General features: G+C 38.0%; 1 protein-coding gene across 1 annotated transcript; it reads left to right on the plus strand.

Moving 5' to 3' along the window:
• The first annotated feature begins 20,427 nt into the window (after positions 1-20,427).
• LOC101088169 (olfactory receptor 11G2-like) lies at positions 20,428-21,396 on the plus strand. The gene has a single exon (XM_003987412.4). The coding sequence runs from the start codon at positions 20,428-20,430 to the stop codon at positions 21,394-21,396; it is 969 nt and encodes a 322-aa protein (XP_003987461.4).
• Positions 21,397-22,858: the final 1,462 nt, after the last annotated feature.

The raw sequence follows: 22,858 nt of genomic DNA on the forward strand, positions 1-22,858 counted from the left end.
ATGTATCATTTGCACATATCTTCATCCATCCCATAGGCTGCCTTTTAGTTTTGTTGATTGTTTCCTTCACTGTGCAGAAGATTTTTATCTTGATGAAGTCCCAATAGTTCATATTTGTTTTTATTTCCCTTGCCTCTGGAGAGAAGTCTAATAAGAAGTTGCTATAGCCAAGGTCAGGAGGTTGCTGCTATGTTCTCCTCTAGGATTCTGATGGCTTCCTGCCTCATATTTAGGTGTATCACCAATTTTTGAATTTATTTTTGTGTATGGTGTAAGAAAGTGGTCCAGTTTCATTCTTCTGCATGTTGCTTTCCAGTTCTATCAACACGATTTGTTGAAGAGACTGTCTTTTTTCTATTGGATATGCTTTCCTTCTTTGTCAAAGATTAGTTGGCCATATAGTTGTGGGCCCATTTCTGGGTTCTCTCTTCTGTTCCATTGATGTGTCTGTTTTTGTCCCAGTACCATACTGTCTTGATGAAGTCCAGAATTGTGACACCTCCCACTTTGCTTTTCTTTTTCAACATTACTTTGGCCTTTTGGGATCTCTTCTGGTTCCATACAAACTTTTGAATTATTTGTTCTAGTTCTCTGAAAAATCCTAGTGTTGTTTTGATAGGGATTACATTGAATGTGTAGATTGCGTTCAGTAATAGAGACATTTTAACATCATTTGTTCCTCCAATCCATGAGCATGGAATGCTTTTCCATTTCTTTGTGTCTTCTTCAATTTCTTTCACAAGTGTTCTATAGTTCACACAGTACAAATCTTTTACCTCTTTGGTTAGGTTTATTCCTAGGTATATTATGGGTTTTGGTGCAATTGTAAATGGGATCGATTCCTTGATTTCTTTTTCTGCTGCTTCATTATTGGTATATAGAAATGCAATCGATTTTTGTATATTGATTTTACATCCTGTGGCTTTTCTGAGTTTATGTATCGTTCTAGCAATTTTTTGCCAGTGTCTTTCGGGTTTTCCATGTAGAGTATCATGTCATCTGAGAAGAGTGAAAATTTGATTTCTTCCTTACCCATTTGGATGCCTTTTATTTCTTTTGTTGTGTGATTGCTGAGGCTAAGACTTCCAGCATTATGTTGGACAACAGTGGTGAGAATGAACATCCATGTCATCTTCCTTAGGGGAAAATCTCTCAGTTTTTTCCCATTGAGGAAGATATTAGCTATGGGTCTTTCATATATGGCTTTATTTTGTTGAGGTATGTTCCTTTTACCCCTACTTTCTTGAGGGTTCTTAACAAGAAAGGATATTACTCTTTTTCAAATGTTTCTTCTATACCTGTTGAGAGGATCGTATGGTCCTATCCTTTCTTTAATTAATGTGGTGTATCCCATTGATTGATTTGCAGAAACTGAACCACACCTGCAGCCCAGGAATAAATCCCACTTGATCATGGTTAATAATTCTTTTAAAGTACTATTGGATTCAATTTGCTAGTATCTTTCTTGTTGAGAATTTTTTGCATCTATGTTCATCTGGGATACTGGTCTGTAATTCTCCTTTTTAGTGGGACCTTTGGTCATGACACAATAGCCTTAGCTGGGTAGTAAGTAGTCAATCAGAGAACACTCAAAATAAGAATTAGGAATTTTGTGACTATTGCTTATCTCTAGTAGGATTAAGATAGATGCTAAATGTAAAGAGCCAGGCAGTAGCCAGGATTTAACTTCCTTTCCTGAAAATCTAGTGTGAATTGACTATTTTTAGAACCACATTTTATTTCACTATTTTTTCTGTGTGGCATATTTAAGTATTACCCAAAATGCCTCTAAAGATCATCTAGTCTTTAAAATATATAATCAAAATTGTTGGTTTTAACATACATTTTATTTTAACCGTTAGCCATCTATTTTTGTTTTCTGGTGTAACTCTCTAAAATGTAATAAAAGGCAATAGGAAAATAAGATGCAATATACAGAGCCACATTTACAGCCTTCAGAAAGAGATCCCTTCCACAAAGTGAAAATGTAACTGTAACTGGATGTCCTTTAGCAAAGAACCGAGGATTTGAGGTTGTCTGGACTAGAGCAGGAGGATTTCTGAGGGTTTAATAACAAAAGAGAGGTTTTCTTTGTTCTATTTCACAGAAGCAAAGTGAGTTGAATGACTGACAGTTGCTTGGACAAATTACTAATATAAGCAATAAAACTTAATTAAGAACTCATTCTAAAATATCTTTAATATAGTTCTATGATGGTAATACTTTTTTGATATTTTAATTATGATTCCCCTCCAGGGGCTTATGGTTTATTCACTCTATGGTCATCGACATTTCTTAGCAGATTGAAAAAGAGATGAAACTGTGTGGTAATTAATAAAATGTGCTGTTGGTTCTTTCTAAATGTGTGTGGTTTGTGCACTTATAACCAACTTTGAGGTAATAATTAACTAAGCTTTACAATCAGACTTCCCAAATCCCAGGAACACTTTCACCTAATATTTCAGGTTGCTGCCACTTATGGAATGAAATCCAACTTATTTCGTAAATTTTGCTGAATTTAGGATTTTATAAATTAAGAATATAGAGATAAAAAATTTGAAATTTTTGTCTAATTTTTCTAATTTAGTTTAATAGATGAACTATTTATAAGGAGACAAAGTCTATCCTACTCAATATATGATTTCTTGTCTTCATAATTTCCCTCGCACACCTCAACCACTACAAAAGAGTTGCATTATTTTCAAACCATACAATAAATTCTTACCTCCTCAAATACAGAGGATAACCTTGCAGCCTCCTTCATTTATTTCAATAATACGCACTAATATTTGAGCATTTATAGCTGCTAATCACAGAGATAAACCACATATATATTATCTTCAAATTTTCCAAAATATATTTTTTTTGGTCCCAGAACCTCTTTTTTTTTTAGTATGAAATTTATTGTCAAATTGGTTTCCATACAACACCCAGTGTTCATCCTAACAGGTGCCCTCCTCAATGCCCATCACCCACCCTCCCCACCCTCCCACCCCCCACCAACCCTCAGTTTATTCTCAGTTTTTAAGAGTCTCTTATGGTTTGACTCCCTCCCTTTTTTTTCATCCAAAATATTTTAAGCGAATAATCCATGTGAAATTAATAGAAAAGAGTGGGAAGGAGTCTCAATTAAAAAAAAAAAAAGTCCTATATTTAAATAAAGCAAATAATGGCTTACAACAAACTAAGCCAATCTGTGAAGTCTTCAAGAACATCATAAGCATTATAAATCCCCAAAATAAATATTTTAGGATGGAGCTATATCCACTTGTGACAGGATAACTTCCTTTCCCCCCAAATCACTCATTAGACTATTTCACTAAATATTTTTGAAAACAGTCACTTTACCTATTATATGCAACAACCCTCTAGAGCAGGTTATGCTCTATGCTTTGGCAGGTTATCCATGCCAAATTTTAAAGATTGGAAAACTGCAAATGTAAATATATACCATGTTTATGGATTGGAAGAATTAATATTGTTAAAATGCCCATGCTATCCAAAGTAATCTAAAAATTCAGTGCAAATCCTGTCAAAATCACAACAGCATTTTTCACAAAACTAGAGCAAATAATTCTAAAATTTGCATGAAATCATAAAATACCTTGAATAACCAAAGAAATCTTAAAAATAACAAAAGTGGTGGTATCACAATCCCAGACTTCAAAACATACTACAAAACTATAGTAATCAAAACAGTATGGTACTGGCACAAAAATAGACACTTAAATCAATGGAATAGAATAAACAGACAAGAAAATGAACCCACACTCATGGGGTCAATCTATAAGAAAAGAGGCATGAATATACAGTGAGAAAAACAGCTTTTTCTATAAGCGGTGCTGGGAAAACTGGACGGTTACATCCAAAAAAATGAAACTGGACCACTTTCTTGCACCATACACAAAATCAAAATGTATTAAAGACCTAAATGTGAGAGCTAAATCCATAAAACTCCTAAAAGAAAATATAGGCAGTAATTTCTTTGACATCAGCGTTAGCAACATTTTTCTAGATAGGTCTCCACAAGCAAGGGAAACGAAAACAAAAATAAACTTCTGGGCCTAGACCAAAATAAAAATCTTATGCACAGCACCAGAAACCATCAGCAAAGTGAAAAGGCAACCTAGTCAACTGAAGATATTTGCAAATGATACATTCAATAAGGAGTTAATACCCAAAATAAAGAACTCATACAACTCATACCAAAAAAAAAATCCAATTTAAAAATGGACATAGACCTAAGTAGAAATTTTTCCAAAGAAGACATACAAATGGCCACTAGAAACATGAAAACATGCTCAGCATCACTATCAGGGAAATGCAAATCAAAATCACAATTAGATTTCACCTTACACCTGTCAGAGTGGCTAAAATCAAAAAGTGTTGGTGAGGATGTGGAGAAAAAGGAACACTCATTCAGTGTTAGTACAGGCACTGTGAAAAATAATATGTATTTTCCTCAGAAAAGTAATAATAGAAATATCATATGATTCAGTAATTCCACTACTGGGTATTTATCCAAAGAAAGTGAAAATGCTAATTCAAAAAGGTATATGTACCCCTATATCTATTGCAGCATTATTTACAGAAGCCAAGATATAGAAGCAACTTATGTGTCCAACGATAGACAAATGGAAAAGGAAGATGTGGTATAACAATGGAGTATTATGTAGCCATAAACAGAATGAGATCGTGCCATTTCTGATGACAACATGGATGGACCTAGAGGGTATTATTCTAGCTAAAATAAGTCAGAATGAAAAAGACAAATGCCATATGATTTCATTTATATGTGGAATCTAAAATAAACAAAAAAACAAAAAAACAAATGAGACCTAAAAATACAGTGAACCAGCTGATGGTTGCCAGAGTGGGGTGGGACGATGGGAAAAATTGGTGAAGGGAAGTGGGATATACAGGCTTCCAGTTATGTAATGAAAAAGTCACAGGACTCAAAGGCACAGCATAAGAAATACAGTCAAGAGTATTGTAATAGTGTTGCATGGTGACAGATGTTAGCTACATTTCTGGTGAGCACAGAATCACATATAGACTTGTCAAATCACTATGTTGTATACCCCAAACTAATGTAATAATGGGTGTCAACTATACTCAAATTTAAAAAAAGAAAAAGAGGGGCGCCTGGGTGGCGCAGTCGGTTAAGCGTCCGACTTCAGCCAGGTCACGATCTCGCGGTCCGTCAGTTCGAGCCCCGCGTCAGGCTCTGGGCTTATGGCTCGGAGCCTGGAGCCTGGAGCCTGTTTCCGATTCTGTGTCTCCCTCTCTCTCTGCCCCTCCCCCGTTCATGCTCTGTCTCTCTCTGTCTCAAAAATAAATAAAAAACGTTGAAAAAAAATTTTTAAAAAGAAAAAGAAAAAAACTAATTCAATTATGAAATTACCAAGTGTGTATATTTGGCCACTTCTCTCTCTTTCACCCAAATTTCACAGGGAACATAGCACTGTTCAGAGTCTTTACACATGGCCTCTGGAAGGCTGACAAAGATAGGAACCTAAATATCCTGGGCCATACTGCCTAAAGTAGAGTCCATCCAACAGCCCTTGGGGTTTAGCTGTCATACCTTTAACAACATCTTGGCTAACAAAAAGAGGGCCTGAGAAGATCAGATTTAACCCAGGTACACCACTTCCTGACAATACCTTTCAGGTCTAGAGCTGATTGCTTTCCAGAGTTTGAATCCAAACACCTAATCAGGACCTGGTGTCCCTTGGGTACTCATAACTTAAGCAATTACTTTCAGGCCCAAAGTATATTTTCTCTTCAGCAGCAAAATGTCCTGTTCGGCTTCTGTTTAGCTTTATCCTGGGATATCCAAACTGGTATTACAGCTCTGAGATATCCAAACCCTGGGCTTTACTGTATGGACTCAGCTACATACTGATAGGCTAAATAAGACAAGTGAGGCAATGGAGCTCACTGGCAATATCACAGAACCTCAGTTGCCTTGGCACCAATTCTAGGAAGAAAACACAAAGAAAGGAAAGCAGAAAACAAAAAGAAGGGTGCCTGGGTGGCTCAGTTGGTTAAGCATCTGAATTTGGTTCAGGTCATGATCTCATGATTCATGAGCTCCAGCCCCACATCAGGCTCTGTGCTGACAGCTCAGAACCTGGACCCTGCTTTGGATTCTGTGTCTCTCTCTCTCCCTCTGACAATCCCACCCCCACCCCACTTGCACTCTGTCTCTCAGAAATGAATAAACATTAAAAAAAAGAAAATGGAAAGAGTCAAAAGCATAATAATAATACTAGAGTGATAGAAAAACATACGGGTTCAAGTTTACATTTGAAGAATTTATCTAAAATTGAAACATCTAGAAAATTTCAATTTTTTTTTTTCAGAATGGCTGTCTCTTTTGGGGGAAGTGACATATCAGAGAAGACTGGTTCATGAGGTACTTCTGAAATTAAAAAGGGAAAGAACTAATTTGGAAAGTTACACACTAATGGGATACAACACAAATATTACTAATCACAAAATATTTTTAAAAGATTGTACCAAAAATTACATACTGTATTATTCCATTTATATAATATTATTGAAATGACAAAATTCTAGAAATGGAGAACATCTTAGTGGTTGCCCAGGGATTAAGAAGAAGATGGGACCAGAGGGAAGTGAGTATGGCCATACAAGGAAAACACCAGGGATCCTCGTAGTGATAGAAATGTTTTTATCTTTCCTCTTACCAATGTCAATATCTTGTCTATGATATAGTACTATAGTTTTGCAAGCTGTTGCTATTGGTGAAAACTGGATAAAGGGTACATGGATTTCTCTGTGTTATTTCTTACAACTGAATGTGAGTCTACAATTACCTCCAAATAAAAGGTTTAATTAAAAAAATTAAACAGATGAACATAGGGGGACATAAAAGAGAGGTAAATAGAAAACAGACTCAACTATGGAGAACAAACTGAGGCTGGCTGGGCAGATCAGTGGATATTAAGGAGTGCATTTGTCATGATGAGCACTAGAAGTTGTAAGTGATGAATCACTAAATTCTACACCTGAAACTAGTATTACACTGTATGTTAATCAACTGGAATTTAAATAAAAACTTTAAAAAGGTGGGGGGGGGGGAGAAGGGGGGGGGGAAGAGTTAAAATGGCAGAGTAGGAGGAGGACCCTGGCTAGTCTCACTCCTCCAACACAGCTAGATCAACATCAAATCATTTTGAACACCTGGGAAATTGATGAGGCTTAAGAGAACAATCTGCATAATTTGAGGGAGAGAACTCGGCAGGTACGTGGCACAGAGAGGGAAATTGGGGGAGAGAAAAGCCGTGGTGCTGAGGGGTGGGAGCCTCTTCATGGAGAGAAAAAGACAGGGAGAGAGAGAGCAGTGTGTTGGGTTCGTGCAAGAAAAGTACTCCCCCAAAACCACTGACAAGTAACGGACTATAGAAAATTTTTGCAAACAACTGAGCTGAAATTCTGAGTTTTGGGAAATCTGGAGTAGGGCCGGCAGCAATGCACCTGGGGAGAAGGGGGGTGGGGGCCTGAATGGACAGCCAACAGTGTAGGGAATCCCCTGGGCCACACTGGTAGAGAATGTTCCTCTCCCTGGAATGCATTGGGAAGAAAGTATATTGCCTCTCCAAGGACAAAAGCACCCAGTTGGTGCCTTTGAGCAGCCAATTAACAGCAGGGGACAGAAGCACATGTAGAGGGCAGCTATAGTGGTCGCAGCTTTTCCCTGTGCATCACCATAAGCTCTAGGCACCTGCACTGCTGTGCGACTTCTTTTCTGGGACAGAACAGTGCCAGGCATAGCACTGCAGGGCTCTCTTCTGGAGGAGGGAAGCAGGTATGCCTGTTACCCAGTCCTGTAAGATTTGCACCAGAGATAAAACACAGGAGAGCTGTGGCACCCGGCACAGAAAGGTTGAGAGGAGGGATCTGACAGAAGCCTGGGACAGAGGAGGGAAGAGTGTTTGCCTGTCTGTGAGGGCTACCTGAAGAGAGGTGCCAGCTCCCTTACCTGGGACCAGAGAGCGGTGTGATGCCATCTTGCCCGACACACCAGCTTAGTCGACCTTCAGTGAGCAACACAGCGCCCCCAGTGGAAGGGGAGCTGCTTACACCAATCCCCACTCCCCTGCATCTTAAAGGGGCTACGCGAGGTCCGGTCTGGCTGTGAGCCAGCACAGCAGGCCTTTTTCCCTCAGAGGATGAGCATAACCTCCCTGTCCCCGACTCCCCCACATGCACCAAATTAACTGATCATAGAGTGCTCCAAAGCATCAGCTTCAGTTTTTCAGTTTTGATGGAAATACGAACAGGTTTGTTTTTTTTTTTAATCAGGCTGATATTTTTTGTCTATTTGCTTTTTATTTTCTTTTCCCGTTTTATGGGTCAGGCTTCTTTTTCTTTTGTTCTTTTTCTTCTTTTTTTCTTTATTTGTCTTTGGAATCAGGCTTATAGTCTTCTGTTTGTCTATTTGGAGATTTTTGTTCTTTTCCTTTTATTTTGCTTCAGATCTTTTGTTGTTGTTTTAAACCAGGCTTATTTTAACAAACAAATCAAAACATACCAGTTGAAGGTCCCAACACTCCCCACTACAAGCAAAGGGGAACTCTGCAGGGGACTGACCTGGGGAAAAGAGCAGCCAAATCACAACAGCAGAGTGCACACAGCATGTACCAGAAACACTTCCTGAAGCACCAGGCTCTGGGAAGTGTATAACCCCTTCTTCATATAGCATTACCCTCAGGAGCAGGAAACAGACCAAGCTTTCATAACACACACAAACCAGAAAACTAGACGAAATGACAAGATGGAGGAATTCTTCCCCAAAGAAAGATCACAAAGAAACCACAGCCAGGGATTTGCTCAAAAGAGATATAACTAATATGTAAGAACAAGAATTTAGAACAACAGTCATAAAAATACTAGCTGGGCTTGAAAATAAAAAGCAAAAAGACACCAGAGAAATCCTTCCTGCGGAGATAAAAGTCTTAAAAACTAGTCAGGCTGAAATTAAAAAATACTATAATGGAGATGCAAAACCAACTGGATGTAATCACAATGAGGATGGAAAAAGCAGAGGATTGAGTAAGTGATATAGTAGATAAAACTGTGGAAAATAATGAAGCTAAAAAGCAAAGGGAAAGAAAACTATTAGATCATGAATATAGACTTAGGGAAATCCATAATTCCAGAAAGTACAATAATATCCATATCATCAGAGTCCCAGGAGAAAAGCAGGAAAAAGGAACAGAAGGTTTATTTAGACAAATTATAGCTGAAAGCATCACTAATCTGGGGAAGGTAACAGACATCCAAATCCAAGAGGCACAGAGAACTCCCCTAAAAATCAACAAAAACAGATCAATACCAAGACATACCATAGTGAAACTCGCAAAATACAAAGATAAAGAGAATTCTGAAAGCAGCTAGGGACAAAAGGACCTTAATATACAAGGGTAGACACACAAGGTTAGCAGCAGACACTTGGCAGGCCAGAAGGGAGTGGCATGATATATTCAATGTGCTAAACGTGAAAAATACACAAGCAAAAATACTTTATCCAACAAGGCTGTCATTCAGAACATAAGGAGAGAGAGTTTCCAAGACAAGCAAAAACTGAGAGTTTGTGAACACTAAACCAGCTCTGCAAGAATTATTAAAGGGTACACTTTGAGTTGGAAAGAGAGACCAAAAGCAACAAAGACTGGAAAGGAACAGAGACAATCTACAAGAACAGTGATTTTACAGGCAATACAATGGCATTAAATTCATATTGATCAATAATTACTCTGAATGTAAATGGACTAAATGTGCCAATGAAAAGACAGAAGGTATCAGATAGCTTTAAAAAAAAATGAGACCCATAATATGTTGCTTACAAGAGACTCATTTTAGAACCCAAAGACACTTCTGGGTAGAAACTGAGGGGGCGGAGACCCATCATGCTAACAGACATCAAAAGAAAGTTGGAGTAGCCATACACATATCAGATAAACTAGATTTTAAAACAAAGACTTTATTTTTTTTAATATATGAAATTTATTGACAAATTGGTTTCCATACAACACCCAGTGCTCATCCCAAAAGGTGCCCTCCTCAATACCCATCACCCACCCTCTCCTCCCTCCCACCCCCCATCAACCCTCAGTTTGTTCTCAGTTTTTAAGAGTCTCTTATGCTTTGGCTCTCTCCCACTCTAACCTGTTTTTTTTTTTTCCTTCCCCTCCCCCATGGGTTCCTGTTAATTTCTCAGGGTCCACATAAGAGTGAAACCATATGGTATCTGTCTTTCTCTGTATGGCTTATTTCACTTAGCATCACACTCTCCAGTTCCATCCACGTTGCTACAAAAGGCCATATTTCATTTTTTCTCATTGCCACGTAGTATTCCATTGTGTATATAAACCACAATTTCTTTATCCATTCATCAGTTGATGGACATTTAAGCTCTTTCCATAATTTGGCTATTGTTGAGAGTGCTGCTATGAACATTGGGGTACAAGTGGCCCTATGCATCAGTACTCCTGTATCCCTTGGATAAATTCCTAGCAGTGCTATTGCTGGGTCATAGGGTAGGTCTATTTTTAATTTTCTGAGGAACCTCCACACTGCTTTCCAGAGCGGCTGCACCAATTTGCATTCCCACCAACAGTGCAAGAGGGTTCCCGTTTCTCCACATCCTCTCCAGCATCTATAGTCTCCTGATTTGTTCATTTTGGCCACTCTGACTGGCGTGAGGTGATACCTGAGTGTGGTTCTGATTTGTATTTCCCTGATAAGGAGCGACGCTGAACATCTTTTCATGTGCCTGTTGGTCATCCGGATGTCTTCTTTAGAGAAGTGTCTATTCATGTTTTCTGCCCATTTCTTCACTGGGTTATTTGTTTTTTGGGTGTGGAGTTTGGTGAGCTCTTTATAGATTTTGGACACTAGCCCTTTGTCCGATATGTCATTTGCGAATATCTTTTCCCATTCCGTTGGTTGCCTTTTAGTTCTGTTGGTTGTTTCCTTTGCTGTGCAGAAGCTTTTTATCTTCATAAGGTCCCAGTAATTCACTTTGGCTTTTAATTCCCTTGCCTTTGGGGATGTGTCGAGTAAGAGATTGCTACGGCTGAGGTCAGAGAGGTCTTTTCCTGCTTTCTCCTCTAAGGTTTTGATGGTTTTCTGTCTCACATTTAGGTCCTTTATCTATTTTGAGTTTATTTTTGTGAATGGTGTGAGAAAGTGGTCTAGTTTCAACCTTCTGCATGTTGCTATCCAGTTCTCCCAGCACCATTTGTTAAAGAGGCTGTCTTTTTTCCATTGGATGTTCTTTCCTGCTTTGTCAAAGATGAGTTGGCCATACGTTTGTGGGTCTAGTTCTGGGGTTTCTATTCTCTTCCATTGGTCTATGTGTCTGTTTTTGTGCCATAAAACAAAGACTTTAATAAGAGATGAAGAAGAGCACTGTGTCATAATAAAGGGGTCTATCCAACAAGATCTGACAATTATAAATATTTATGTCCCAAATTTGGAATGCCCAAATATATAAGTCAACTAATAACAAACTTAAAGAAATGCATTTGATAATAATACATTAATAGTAGGGAACTTTAACACCCCACTTATAGCAATGGACAGATCATGTAAGCAGAAGATCAACAAGGAAACAATGGCTTTGAATGACACATTGGACCCAATGGAATTAACAGATATATTTAGAGCATTTCACCCTAAAGCAACAGAATAAACATTCTTTTTGAGTGCACATAGAACATTCTCCAGAAAAGACCACATACAGGGTCACAAATAAGGCCTCGGGCAGTAAAAAAAAAAAAAAATTGAGATAAGGCCATGCATATTTTCGGACCACAACATCACGAAACTTGAAGTCAACCACAAAAAGAAAGACTGCAAATAATGAAAGTTCAATAACATCCTATTAAAGAATTAAAGGGTTAACTAGGAAACTAAAGAAGAAATTAAAAATACATGGAAGTCAATGAAAATGCAAACATGACAGTCCAAAACTTTTGGCATGCAGTAAAAGCAGTCATAAGAGGGAAGTATATGGCAATCTGGGTTTTCTTCAAGAAGTAAGAAAATTCTAAAATACACAACCTAACACTAAACTTAAAGGAGCTGGAAAAATAACAGCAAATAAAGCCTAAAACCAGCATATGGAGGGAAATAATAAAGATTAGACCAGAAATAAATGATATAGAAATTTAAAAAACAGAACAGATCAACAAAACTAGGAGCTGATTCTTTGAAAGATTAACAAAACTGATAAACTCCTAGCCAGACTTATCATAAAGAAAAGAGAAATGACCCAAATAAATAAAAACACAAATGAAAGAGGAGAGATCAGAATCTCTCCTGAAATGGAGAGATTCCAATCTACTGAAATGGAATCAGTTATCAGAAATTTCCCAACAACAAAAGTCCAGGGCCAGATGGCTTCCCTGGGGAATTCTACCAAACATTTAAAAAAGAATTAATACCTATTCTTCTTAAACTGTTCCAAAAAATAGAAATGGAAGGAAAACTTCCAAACTCATCTATGAGGACAACATTACCTTGATTCCAAAAACAGACAAAGAACCCCTAAGAAAGAGAATTACATACCAATTGTCAGAGTGGTTCAATATTCACAAATTAATCAACATGATACACCACGCTTGGTGGATAAGAACCATGTGATCCTCTCAATAGATGCAAAAAAAGCATTTACAAAATACAACATCCTTTCTTGATAAAAAACCCTCAAGAAAGTGGGATAGAAGGAATCTACCTCAACATCATAAAATCCATATATGAAAGACCCACAGCTAATACCATTCTCAATGGGGAAAAATTGAGAGCTTTTCTCCTAAGGTCAGGAACATGACACCACTGTTGTTCAACATAGTACTGGAAGTCCTAGCCTCACAATCACACAACAAAAAGAAATAAAAGGCATACAGATTGGCAAGGAAGAAGTCAAACTTTCACTCTTCTCAGATGACATGATACTCTTCATGGAAAATCTAGGAGACTCCACCAGTATATTGCTGGAACAGACACATGAGTTGAGTAAAATCGCAGAATACATAAACAACATACAGAAATATCTTGCATTTCTACACACCAATAATGAAGCAGTAGAAAAGTAATCAAAGAATTGATCCTATTTACAATTGCACAAAATCCATAAGATACTTATGAATAAACCTAACAAAAGAGGTAAAAGATCTATACTCTGTAAACTCTAGAACACTTAGGAAACAAATTGAAAAAGACACAAAGAAATGAAAAAATATTCCATGCTCCTGGACTGGAAGAACAAATATTGTTGAAATGTCTATACCACCCAAAGCAATCTGCATATTCAATGTAATCCGTATCAAAATACCACCAGCATTTTTGCACAGCTAGAACAAACAGTTCTAAAATTTGTGTGGAACCAGAAAAGACCCCAAAAGGCCAAAGTAATGTTGAAAACCAAAAACAAAGTTGGAGGTGTCACAATTCTGGACTTCAAGCTGTATTACAAAGCTGTAATCATCCAGATAGTATGGTATTGGCACAAAAACAGACACATACATCAATGGAATAGAATAGAGAACACAGAAGTGGACCCACAACTATATGGCCAACTAATCTTTGACAAAGCAGGAAAGCATATCCAATGGAAAAAAAAAGTCTCTTCAACAAATGGTGCTGGGAAAACTGGAAAGCAACATGCAGAAGAATGAAACTGGACCACTTTCTTACACCATACACAAAATAAATTCAAAATTGGTGATACACCTAAATATGAGGCATAAATCATCAAGATCTAGAGGAGAACACAGGCAACAGCCTCCTGACCTTGTATGTAGCAACTTCTTATTGGACACATCTCCAGAGGCAAGGGAAATAAAAACAAATATGAACTATTGGGACTTCATCAAGATAAAAATCTTCTGCACAGTGAGGGAAACAATCGACAAAACTAAAAGGCAGCCTATGGAATGAATGAAGATATGTGCAAATGATACATTGGGTAAAGGGTTAGTATCGAAAATCTATAAGGAACTTATCAAACTGAACATGCAAAAAATAAATAATCCAGGGGCGCCTGGGTGGCTCAGTCGGTTAAGCGTCCGACTTTGGCTCAGGTCATGATCTCACGGTCCGTGGGTTCGAGCCCCGCGTCGGGCTCTGTGCTGAGAGCTCAGAGCCTGGAGCCTGTTTCAGATTCTGTGTCTCCCTCTTTCTCTGACCCTCCCCTGTTCACGCTCTGTCTCTCTCTGTCTCAAAAATAAATAAATGTTAAAAAAAAATTTTTTTAAAAATAAATAATCCAGTTAAGAAACTGGCAGAAGACATGCAAATGGCCAACAAACACATGAAAAGATGCTCAAAATCATTCATCATCAGAAAATACAAATCAAAACCACAGTGAGATACCACTTCACACCTGTCAGAATGGATAAAATGAATAACTCAAGAAACAAAAATATGGGGAGGATGTGGAGAAAGGGGAACCTTCCTACACTGTTGGTGGGAAGGAAAACTGATGCAGCCACACTGGAAAACGGTGTAGAGGTGCCTCAGAAAGTTAAAAATGGAACTACCCAATGTCCCAGCAATTGCACTACTAGGTATTTTCCAGAGGATTCAAAAATACTGATTCAAAAGGGCATATGCACCCCAATGTTTATAGCAGCATTATCAACAGTAGCCAAATTATGGAAAGAGTACAACTGTTCATCAACTGATAAAGAAGTGGTATGCATATACTATGGAATATTACTCAGCCACCAAAACAATAAAATCTGGCCATTTACAATGATGTGGATAGAACTAGAGTGTATTATGCTAAGCAAAATAAGTCAGTCAGAGAAAGACAAATACCATATGATTTCACTCATGTGGAATTTAAGAAATAAAACAAATGAACATAGGGGAAGGCACAGAAAAATAAAACAAGATATAGACAGAGAAGGAGGCAAACCATAAGAGACTCTTAGAGAACAAACTGAGGGTTGCTGGAGGGGAAGTGGGTGGGAACATGGGCTAAACGGGTGATAGACATTAAGAAGAGCAGTTGTTGTGATGAGCACTGGGTGTTGTATATAGGGGATGAATCACTAAATTCCTCCTGAAACCAATACTACACGATATGTTAAACTGGAGGGATCACTAAATTCTACTCCTGAAACCAATACTACACTATATGTTAAATGAAATCTTGGAGGGAAAAAAAAGAAAAAGTTCTCAGATCGGTATGCTGGCGTAATGAACTGATTGTGGGTCAGGCTGGCCTCTTGTGTCAATAAAACATTTCTCTCTTCTCTTTTTTCCTTTATCTCATTAGTTCTTTAATAAATACCTATTGCATATACACAAACAGAAAGAATTAAAAAAAATTAAAAATAAAGATTGTACCAAAGAGTTTAGACCTCCATCATGAAAGTGACAAAGACTCAATACATTTTCAAAAGCAAGTCATTGAGGGCAGAAGTCAAGGAGGTTAAAAAGGAGTGTCCAAGTGCAATATGAAAGCATTAGTGGGTTGAAAACTTCCAGAAACATCAATTGTACATCCAAAATGGAAAAATTAGAGTATCCTTAATTAGCACCAGAAGAAAAAAGAGGAATTAGGGCCAGCAGTTAATGTTACTCAGAAATATTTGTCCCAAGTTACTTTCTGCAGGAACTGTTGGGACAGTGAACAGAGTGAGTAGGCTGTTTCCACTCTTGCTTTCTCAGCTTGGATTAGAGACATTCTGGCTGGTTCCTGCCACTTCATACCTGTGTGCTAAAATGACTAAAACTTAGAGAAGAGAGAAGGAGCCTAACTAACATGAGTTAGTGTCTGATAGAAGAAGGTGACATCTGAAACGGGTCTGACTCCCACCTTCCTATGAACCTTGCCAAAGAAGTCAAATGTACCTCACTGTCAGTGTAAGACTACTATGTATCTGTTTAAGCAGCAAAGAATGAAAAGGATATAAAGTTTTCCCCTTGTACAGGGTTCTTTGCTGAAACTTTTGCCGAAGTACCTTATTACCCTAAAAGCTCTCTGTGGGAAATGACTGCTTTGAATAAATCTCTGTTCACAATGGGCACCCATTTTTCAATGAAAATTTTTGTACCAAGGTAAGCAGCAAGTAAAACCATAGACAGAAGCTTCTGAACAACCTGATCAAGTTAGTGTTGAAGTAAAAATATTTTAAAAATAAAGCAGAAAATAATAATAAAAATAATGTTAATAGAACAATGACCAAGAAAGAATAGACAGGTTGAAGCTATAGGCAGATTAAATATAATTTTTCACTACAAGACTTTTATTTGTGGAAAGTAAATAAACCAAGTTGAATTATAGCCAAATATAAAGTCTTACTCTCTGTATGCTTCTATTTAATCATTTAAACTGGTAAGACTATCTTCAAAAAAATTTATGAGTATTATATATCAGATAATACACGTGAAATCTGTTGACATAGTAATTGCACTATGTCAATAGTGCTAATAGTACTAAAAGCTATCATCCAAGCATGATATAAATCTAGAAAGAGTGTTTATATCCATTGGAGGAAGATAATTTTAAAATATAAAGAGACATAGAATCCTTGGGGTTGAGGCAGGCTGTGAGAGAGACTCTAAATGTTAAATGAAACCAGGTTTTTCTACTCTCAAAGCCTGAAAGCCACTGGATAGTTCCAGCAGGTGTCAGTTCTGGCTGCAAGGGGGCTGCAGGGGGAGTAGAATTTTCAAACAACACTACACTGAGTGATGAAGATTGGTGGGGAAATTTCTCTTAGTGGACAATTGGGGAGATACTCAGGATTTGGGGATTTGTTAAAGTGAACTTAAGTGCACATGTGAGGGAAAGGGAACTCCAGGAGCTTTGAAGCAACTGGTGACATCCAATGAGGCTGGTTTTTAAAATCCAGAACCAGTCTGGAGGTGTAAGGTAAGCAGCAGAGCAGAGGGGCCATTATTAGGTGACAGTCTCACCAATGGATTCAGGGAGGCCCCTTCGCCTTTGAGTTCATGACTGGAAGTAAAACACACTTGGGGGTTGGTTGATGCACTGTGATTGTCCCTGCTGCTCCTGAGGGGTGGCCTCCAGGGACAATATGTGGCCAGAAAGGGATGCATAACAAAATGAATGGAGAGTTCCCTGACACTCTATTCCTTTTTGTGTAACAGTCAAAGAGAATCCTTTGTGAGGCTCAAACTGTGAGAGAGAGCCACCAGGAATCCAAAATCCTGCACACCTAGACCCTCAAAGAGGGCACAGGTGGGAACGCCTCAACTGCTACTGAAAATATTGCTACAGAAAAAAATTGTAATATTGCTACAAAAAAGGGCTGTGAATTTTCTTTTGTACTTTTAATCTATGAATATGTCTTATATTTTAGAGAAAGTATGTAAAATAATACATAATGTTTTTTAACAAAGCCTTCATTCTTCCTTGCAGGGCACCTCAAATGTCTATCCAGAATATATCTGTTTAAAAATCTCACCAGGAAAACCTGAGCTGACACTTCTGCTTTGCATTATCTTCCAGATAAAAGATGAGGGAAGGCAGTGGGTCTCATATCACTTCAGAGGACATAAAATATTTGTAAGTAATGGGTATTGATTTTCATTAAGTATTATAAAGATTTAAGAACTCCTTTGGGGCCTGGGTGGCTCAGTGGGTTAAGTGTCCAACTTCGGCTCAGGTCATGATCTCGAGGTTTGAGTTCTAGCCCCATATTGGGCTTTGTGCTGACATTTCAGAGCCTTGAGCCTGCTTTAGGTTCTGTGTCTCCCTCTCTCTCTGTGACTCATCTCTCTCTCTCTCTCTCTCTCTCTCTCTCTCTCTCTCTCTCTCTCTCTCTCTCTCAAAATAAATAAACATTACAAAAAAAGACTTAAGAACTCCTCTGTCTGCAGTGAAAGGAAAGATCAACATGTGGTCACAAGTAGAACCCACAGTGACCCCCAGGCAGGGAGAGAAGGACTTAGAACAGTGAGGCAGGAACAGAGGGATTCTCAAAGGCCAAGAAGTCTGCTCCTGAATTGAGAAAGGAAGGGAGAGAACTCACAACTCTCCCAAGTTTTATTACAGATAAGAATTTGAAAGAAAATCTGCTTCTGTCTGGATGTTTTTTTCTTCCCTCTTTAACAACCGTTCGTTCATTTAAGATCCACCCTCAAAATATTGAAGACTTCTTGAGGGCTCCTTATGCTTTCCTTAAATAAATCTAACCAAAAGTGAAAGGAATGTTTCTCATTCAAATAAAACCACCCCAAAACATACTTTCCTTCCACTCTTGTTCTTACCATGTTTATTTGCCCCGTTCACATGCAGTCTCACCCACCATTGTCAGTTCCACTGCGTAAGTAAAACTATGGCCACAGAAAAGAGTGTGGGAGCACTATGTACTTTAGTTAAATTATAGAAAATTTAGGTTGTCTAGTTCTGGGCTAAAGCATCTTATCCTTCCTTACAATCACTGAGTTTCCAGCCCAAAGCCTCCTTCAATGAGCCCACAATCTTGGATTTATGGTTTATAGCTTTCCCAATTTCAGCTCACCAGTCTGTTTGTATGCCATGTTTGCTCTCTGAAGGAACACAATAATCTTCTCATACTTGGTCACCCTTTGGTATTTAATGGAAACTGCTGTCCTCAAGATACCTGCTCACTATCTTAGCTAACATACCTGAAGTCAACTATATAGAAAGACTATGAGAAATATATACATAATCTTTTCTTATGGTATATGGCCTCAGTTCCTAACACAGCTTTCCTGAGGTTAACCTTCCATATTCACAAGTGTAAATTTGAATAACCAAGTTGCACGTGAATAAATTGAATCAAAAACAATAAGGAAACAGCTAATATATACATAGCTGACAGCCATGTAGAAAAAATAAGTTGGGTTTTAGAATCAACATACTCAGATGGAAATGAAACTCAATGCTACATTTAGAAATGTGGAAGTGCTTGTCTGTCTCGTTTGTTTGTTTGTTTGTTTGTTTGTTTGTTTGTTTGTTTTAAGGCTCTAGAACTAGAGATTTTTGAAAGAAGAGTAGAATTTAATGAAATAATGAACATTAAGTAACTGCCACAATAAATATTTAATACATGACAGTGGTTGGCATTATACTTACTATTTTAGGAGTCAATGCGTTTTAAAGAAAGTGTCCAAAAGTGTGTTCGTGTCATTAAAGGTTCCCAGAATTAGGACACAGGGCAGGTCAAAGATGAATGAAGGATATAAGATAGTGATTTCCAGCTTTGGTGAGTAGCTTTATTAAAGTCCTTATTTATTATAAATAAGAATCTGGTTCAAAGGAGGGAAAGTTATAATACATGCACAATATATTTTTACAGCCATCTGAGAAAAATAGGGTCCATGATAACAAGGTTTATGGGAAAACGTCTGAACTGAATGTGCAAACGCCTAAGTTTTAGACCTGTTTCCTCCACCAAAAGCGAACATGACCTTGGATTAGTCTAACCTCTCTGGTTTCAGTTTCTGTGATAAGAAGAATTAAGCTTGATAATCTCTGAGGTCCCTTCTGCCACTAACACTCTACACTGGTATATTTCTCTCACAGTTTTAGAGTTAAATATGTGCTTTTGTTTCTTTTTTATTGTTTTTTTATATAGGATAATTCATCACCATGCAGCAAAAAGATGATGAAGCATCTGAGCTAAGAGACAGGTGTTCCTCTATTTGCCTCTATCTATTTTTCTATTTGAGAACCAGAATCTCCTAATAAAGGAGTGAAGCCAACTAGGGTACTTTTGGCATCAAATTAGCTGTTGCTCAGCAAGTAGAAGTTAAATACAGGTATAAGAAGCTAATAGGTATGTTAACTAACTGGGATTAAAATTAAAACTTTTTTAAAAAGAAGCTAACAAGTACTCGCTAAAATGGAATTTGTGGCACTGTCTTCAGCACCCTGCTTTAGTCAACAGAGCTATTCCGGACAGATCTCCTGACAATACCATGTTACTGACAACAAAGTAAGTAAGATGCTCTTTTTGTACTGACCTGGTTCAATTTCAGGTTATATTTAAACTTTGATTTTTCTTAAAATTTTCCAAAATGCTATACAAAATTTTCTTTTCAACAAGAATAAATGTTCTTTTCAACAAAAATATGAATATATTATAGAATGATACATCAAAAAAGAATTGATTTAAGGGATTCTATTGGGCCAATGAAATTTATACTCTGAAAATGGAGATTGATAGAGTAGGGGCTGTGGGAGCATACAAGTTTCTCCCAGAACCCTGATCTCACTGGGCGAAGCCAGATCCTGGGAAATGAGTTACTGACTTAAGAACCATACAGAGCCTGTTCATGAAAGTGCATTAAAGGAGTATATAAGAGTCAGAAGAAATAAAAATAACTTTTAAAGAGAGGGCAAATGACTCATATAATGCTTATTGCTCATTCCCTTCACAGATTAGAATGAGTATGTCAGAAGCCAACAATATCTCTGGGTCTGTGAGTGAGTTCATTCTCCTGGGCTTCCCATGCCGCAGGGAGATCCAGATCCTCCTCTTTGTCATCTTCTCCCTCATCTACCTTCTGACTCTCATGGGGAACACATCCATCATCTGTGCCGTGTGGTCAAGCCGGAAACTCCACACACCCATGTACATCCTCCTGGCCAACTTCTCCTTCCTGGAGATCTGCTATGTCAGTTCTGATGTGCCCAAAATGTTGGCCAACATCATCTCCCAGACTAAGAGTATCTCCTATGCTGGCTGCCTGCTTCAGTTCTACTTTTTCTTTTCTATGTGTGCTGCTGAAGGCTACTTTCTGTCTGCAATGTCCTTTGATCGGTTCCTTGCTATCTGTCGACCTCTACGTTACCCCACCATCATGACTTACCATCTATGTGCCCGATTAGTGGTTTTCTGCTGGGTAGGTGGCTTTCTATCCATACTCATGCCTGCAGTTCTCATGTCCCAGGTGCCCTTCTGTGGCCCTAACATCATTGACCATTTTTTCTGTGACCTGGGACCATTGCTAGCCCTGTCCTGTGCTCCAGTTCCCAAAACTACTCTAACTTGTGCTACTGTAAGTTCTCTTATCATCTTTATCACCTTCCTCTACATTCTAGGGTCCTATAGCTTAGTTTTGCGTGCTGTACTTCGGGTCCCAGCTGGCTCAGGTAGGAACAAAGCCTTTTCTACATGTGCCTCACATTTCTTGGTGGTTTCCCTGTTCTATGGATCAGTCATGGTGATGTATGTGAGTCCAGGTTCCAGGAGCCATCCTGGAACACAGAAATTTGTGACCCTGTTTTACTGCATGGCAACCCCATTCTTTAATCCTTTGATTTACAGTCTTCGGAACAAAGATATGAAAGATGCACTCAAGAAAGTCCTAGGAGCACCATCAAAAGAAATTACTAAACATAAAGAGAAATGATATAAATTTTCATATAATTCTCTCAGAAACATAGAATTTCTCTCACTGGGAGAAAAACTATCTTCTGGGCATGTCTGAGTGTTCAATTCCTTACTCTCATGACAATGTGACTCGTTATACACAAAGAATTCTCATCCTGTCTCAAAAGCAAATATCCACAGTCTTAAAGGTCTATTGTAGAAAATTCTGTACAATTTTCATGCATCAATGTATCATTCCCTGTTTTGTCATTTTTTGAAGCCCTAAAACAAATCTAATCAAGTTGAGAAGTACAAAGCTAACACCTATGCTTCCTACTTGTATCTTGGCGTTTATCCTAGTACTATTTTTTTGTGTTTCAAATGTATCACTATTTTTCTCCTTTCCAATTACAGGTTTTTCTATAATGATATGTAGCATCTATTGATTGCACTAACAAAAATTCAATTGCTTTATTTATAAGATCAATAACCCAATATCTGTCAATGAAATCTGTTTTTCATCTGTGTTTTCTTTTATCTGTGTTGGTAAAGTGTCCAGTTTACATAGCAATGGAAACGGGAAATGATATGGTTGCTTCTTACGGAAACTTCTTAGTCCAGTTTTGAAGAGAATGCACAAAAGGATACATTCACATATGCCAAATCATTAAGTATTCCTTACCCAAACCTGGGTTTCAGCACCTTCTAAGCTTTTAGTTGAAGAACATGTACTGTTACAGAAAATAGGCATGAGAAACCAGGGAATAAATTCTGTCAGCCAAAATATAAGATACTGTCAGGAAATTGGCACTTAATATTAAACTTTTGACCTGGCCTGATCATCTTCCCATCCTTGGAAATGTTCATATTTTAAGCTATGGCACAAAATTCCCTTTTTCTGGGGTCAGTTTGTGAAGCTGTCTCCTAATGCTGAAAAAAAAAAAGGTTTGACTGACAACATCCAACCCAGACCAGACCTCAATTTAGTTTTTCATGCAAAAATAAATATTTTAAAGTCTTCTTTCAAGTTATTTTGGCTTTGGGGATATTTTCTGTAACAAAATATGCTGAGTGATGAAGCTGCCTAGACCACCAAGGGAAAATTCAAGACAACCTACAGTACTGAAAGGTTAATGTCTCTTTGTCTGATTACCAGGACTGCACCTACCTGAGGTAACGCTACACTTATGTAATTATAACAGGGTTCTTACTTGCATACAACAGAAACTAACTCTGGCTGATTAAGCATGACAGTGGGAAAGATTATTGATGGGGTATCAGGATCTCACAGAATCAAATGAAAGCTGAAGAACCAGAGTTGAGGCTCAGATTCAAAGACCAGTGTACAAACTACCTGCAGAACTGGTCTGATGAACAATCACCATCACTAGAGCCACACCTGTGGCCATGCGCTACCAGATGCCACTGTTTCAACCATTGCCATTCTGTCCTTCCTGCAATCACTGGGCTACCTGCTTCATTGCTGATTTTAATGCTAATAT

The sequence above is a fragment of the Felis catus genome, chromosome B3 (genome assembly GCF_018350175.1).
Source record: "Felis catus isolate Fca126 chromosome B3, F.catus_Fca126_mat1.0, whole genome shotgun sequence".
NCBI classification, from domain to species: Eukaryota; Metazoa; Chordata; class Mammalia; order Carnivora; family Felidae; genus Felis; species Felis catus.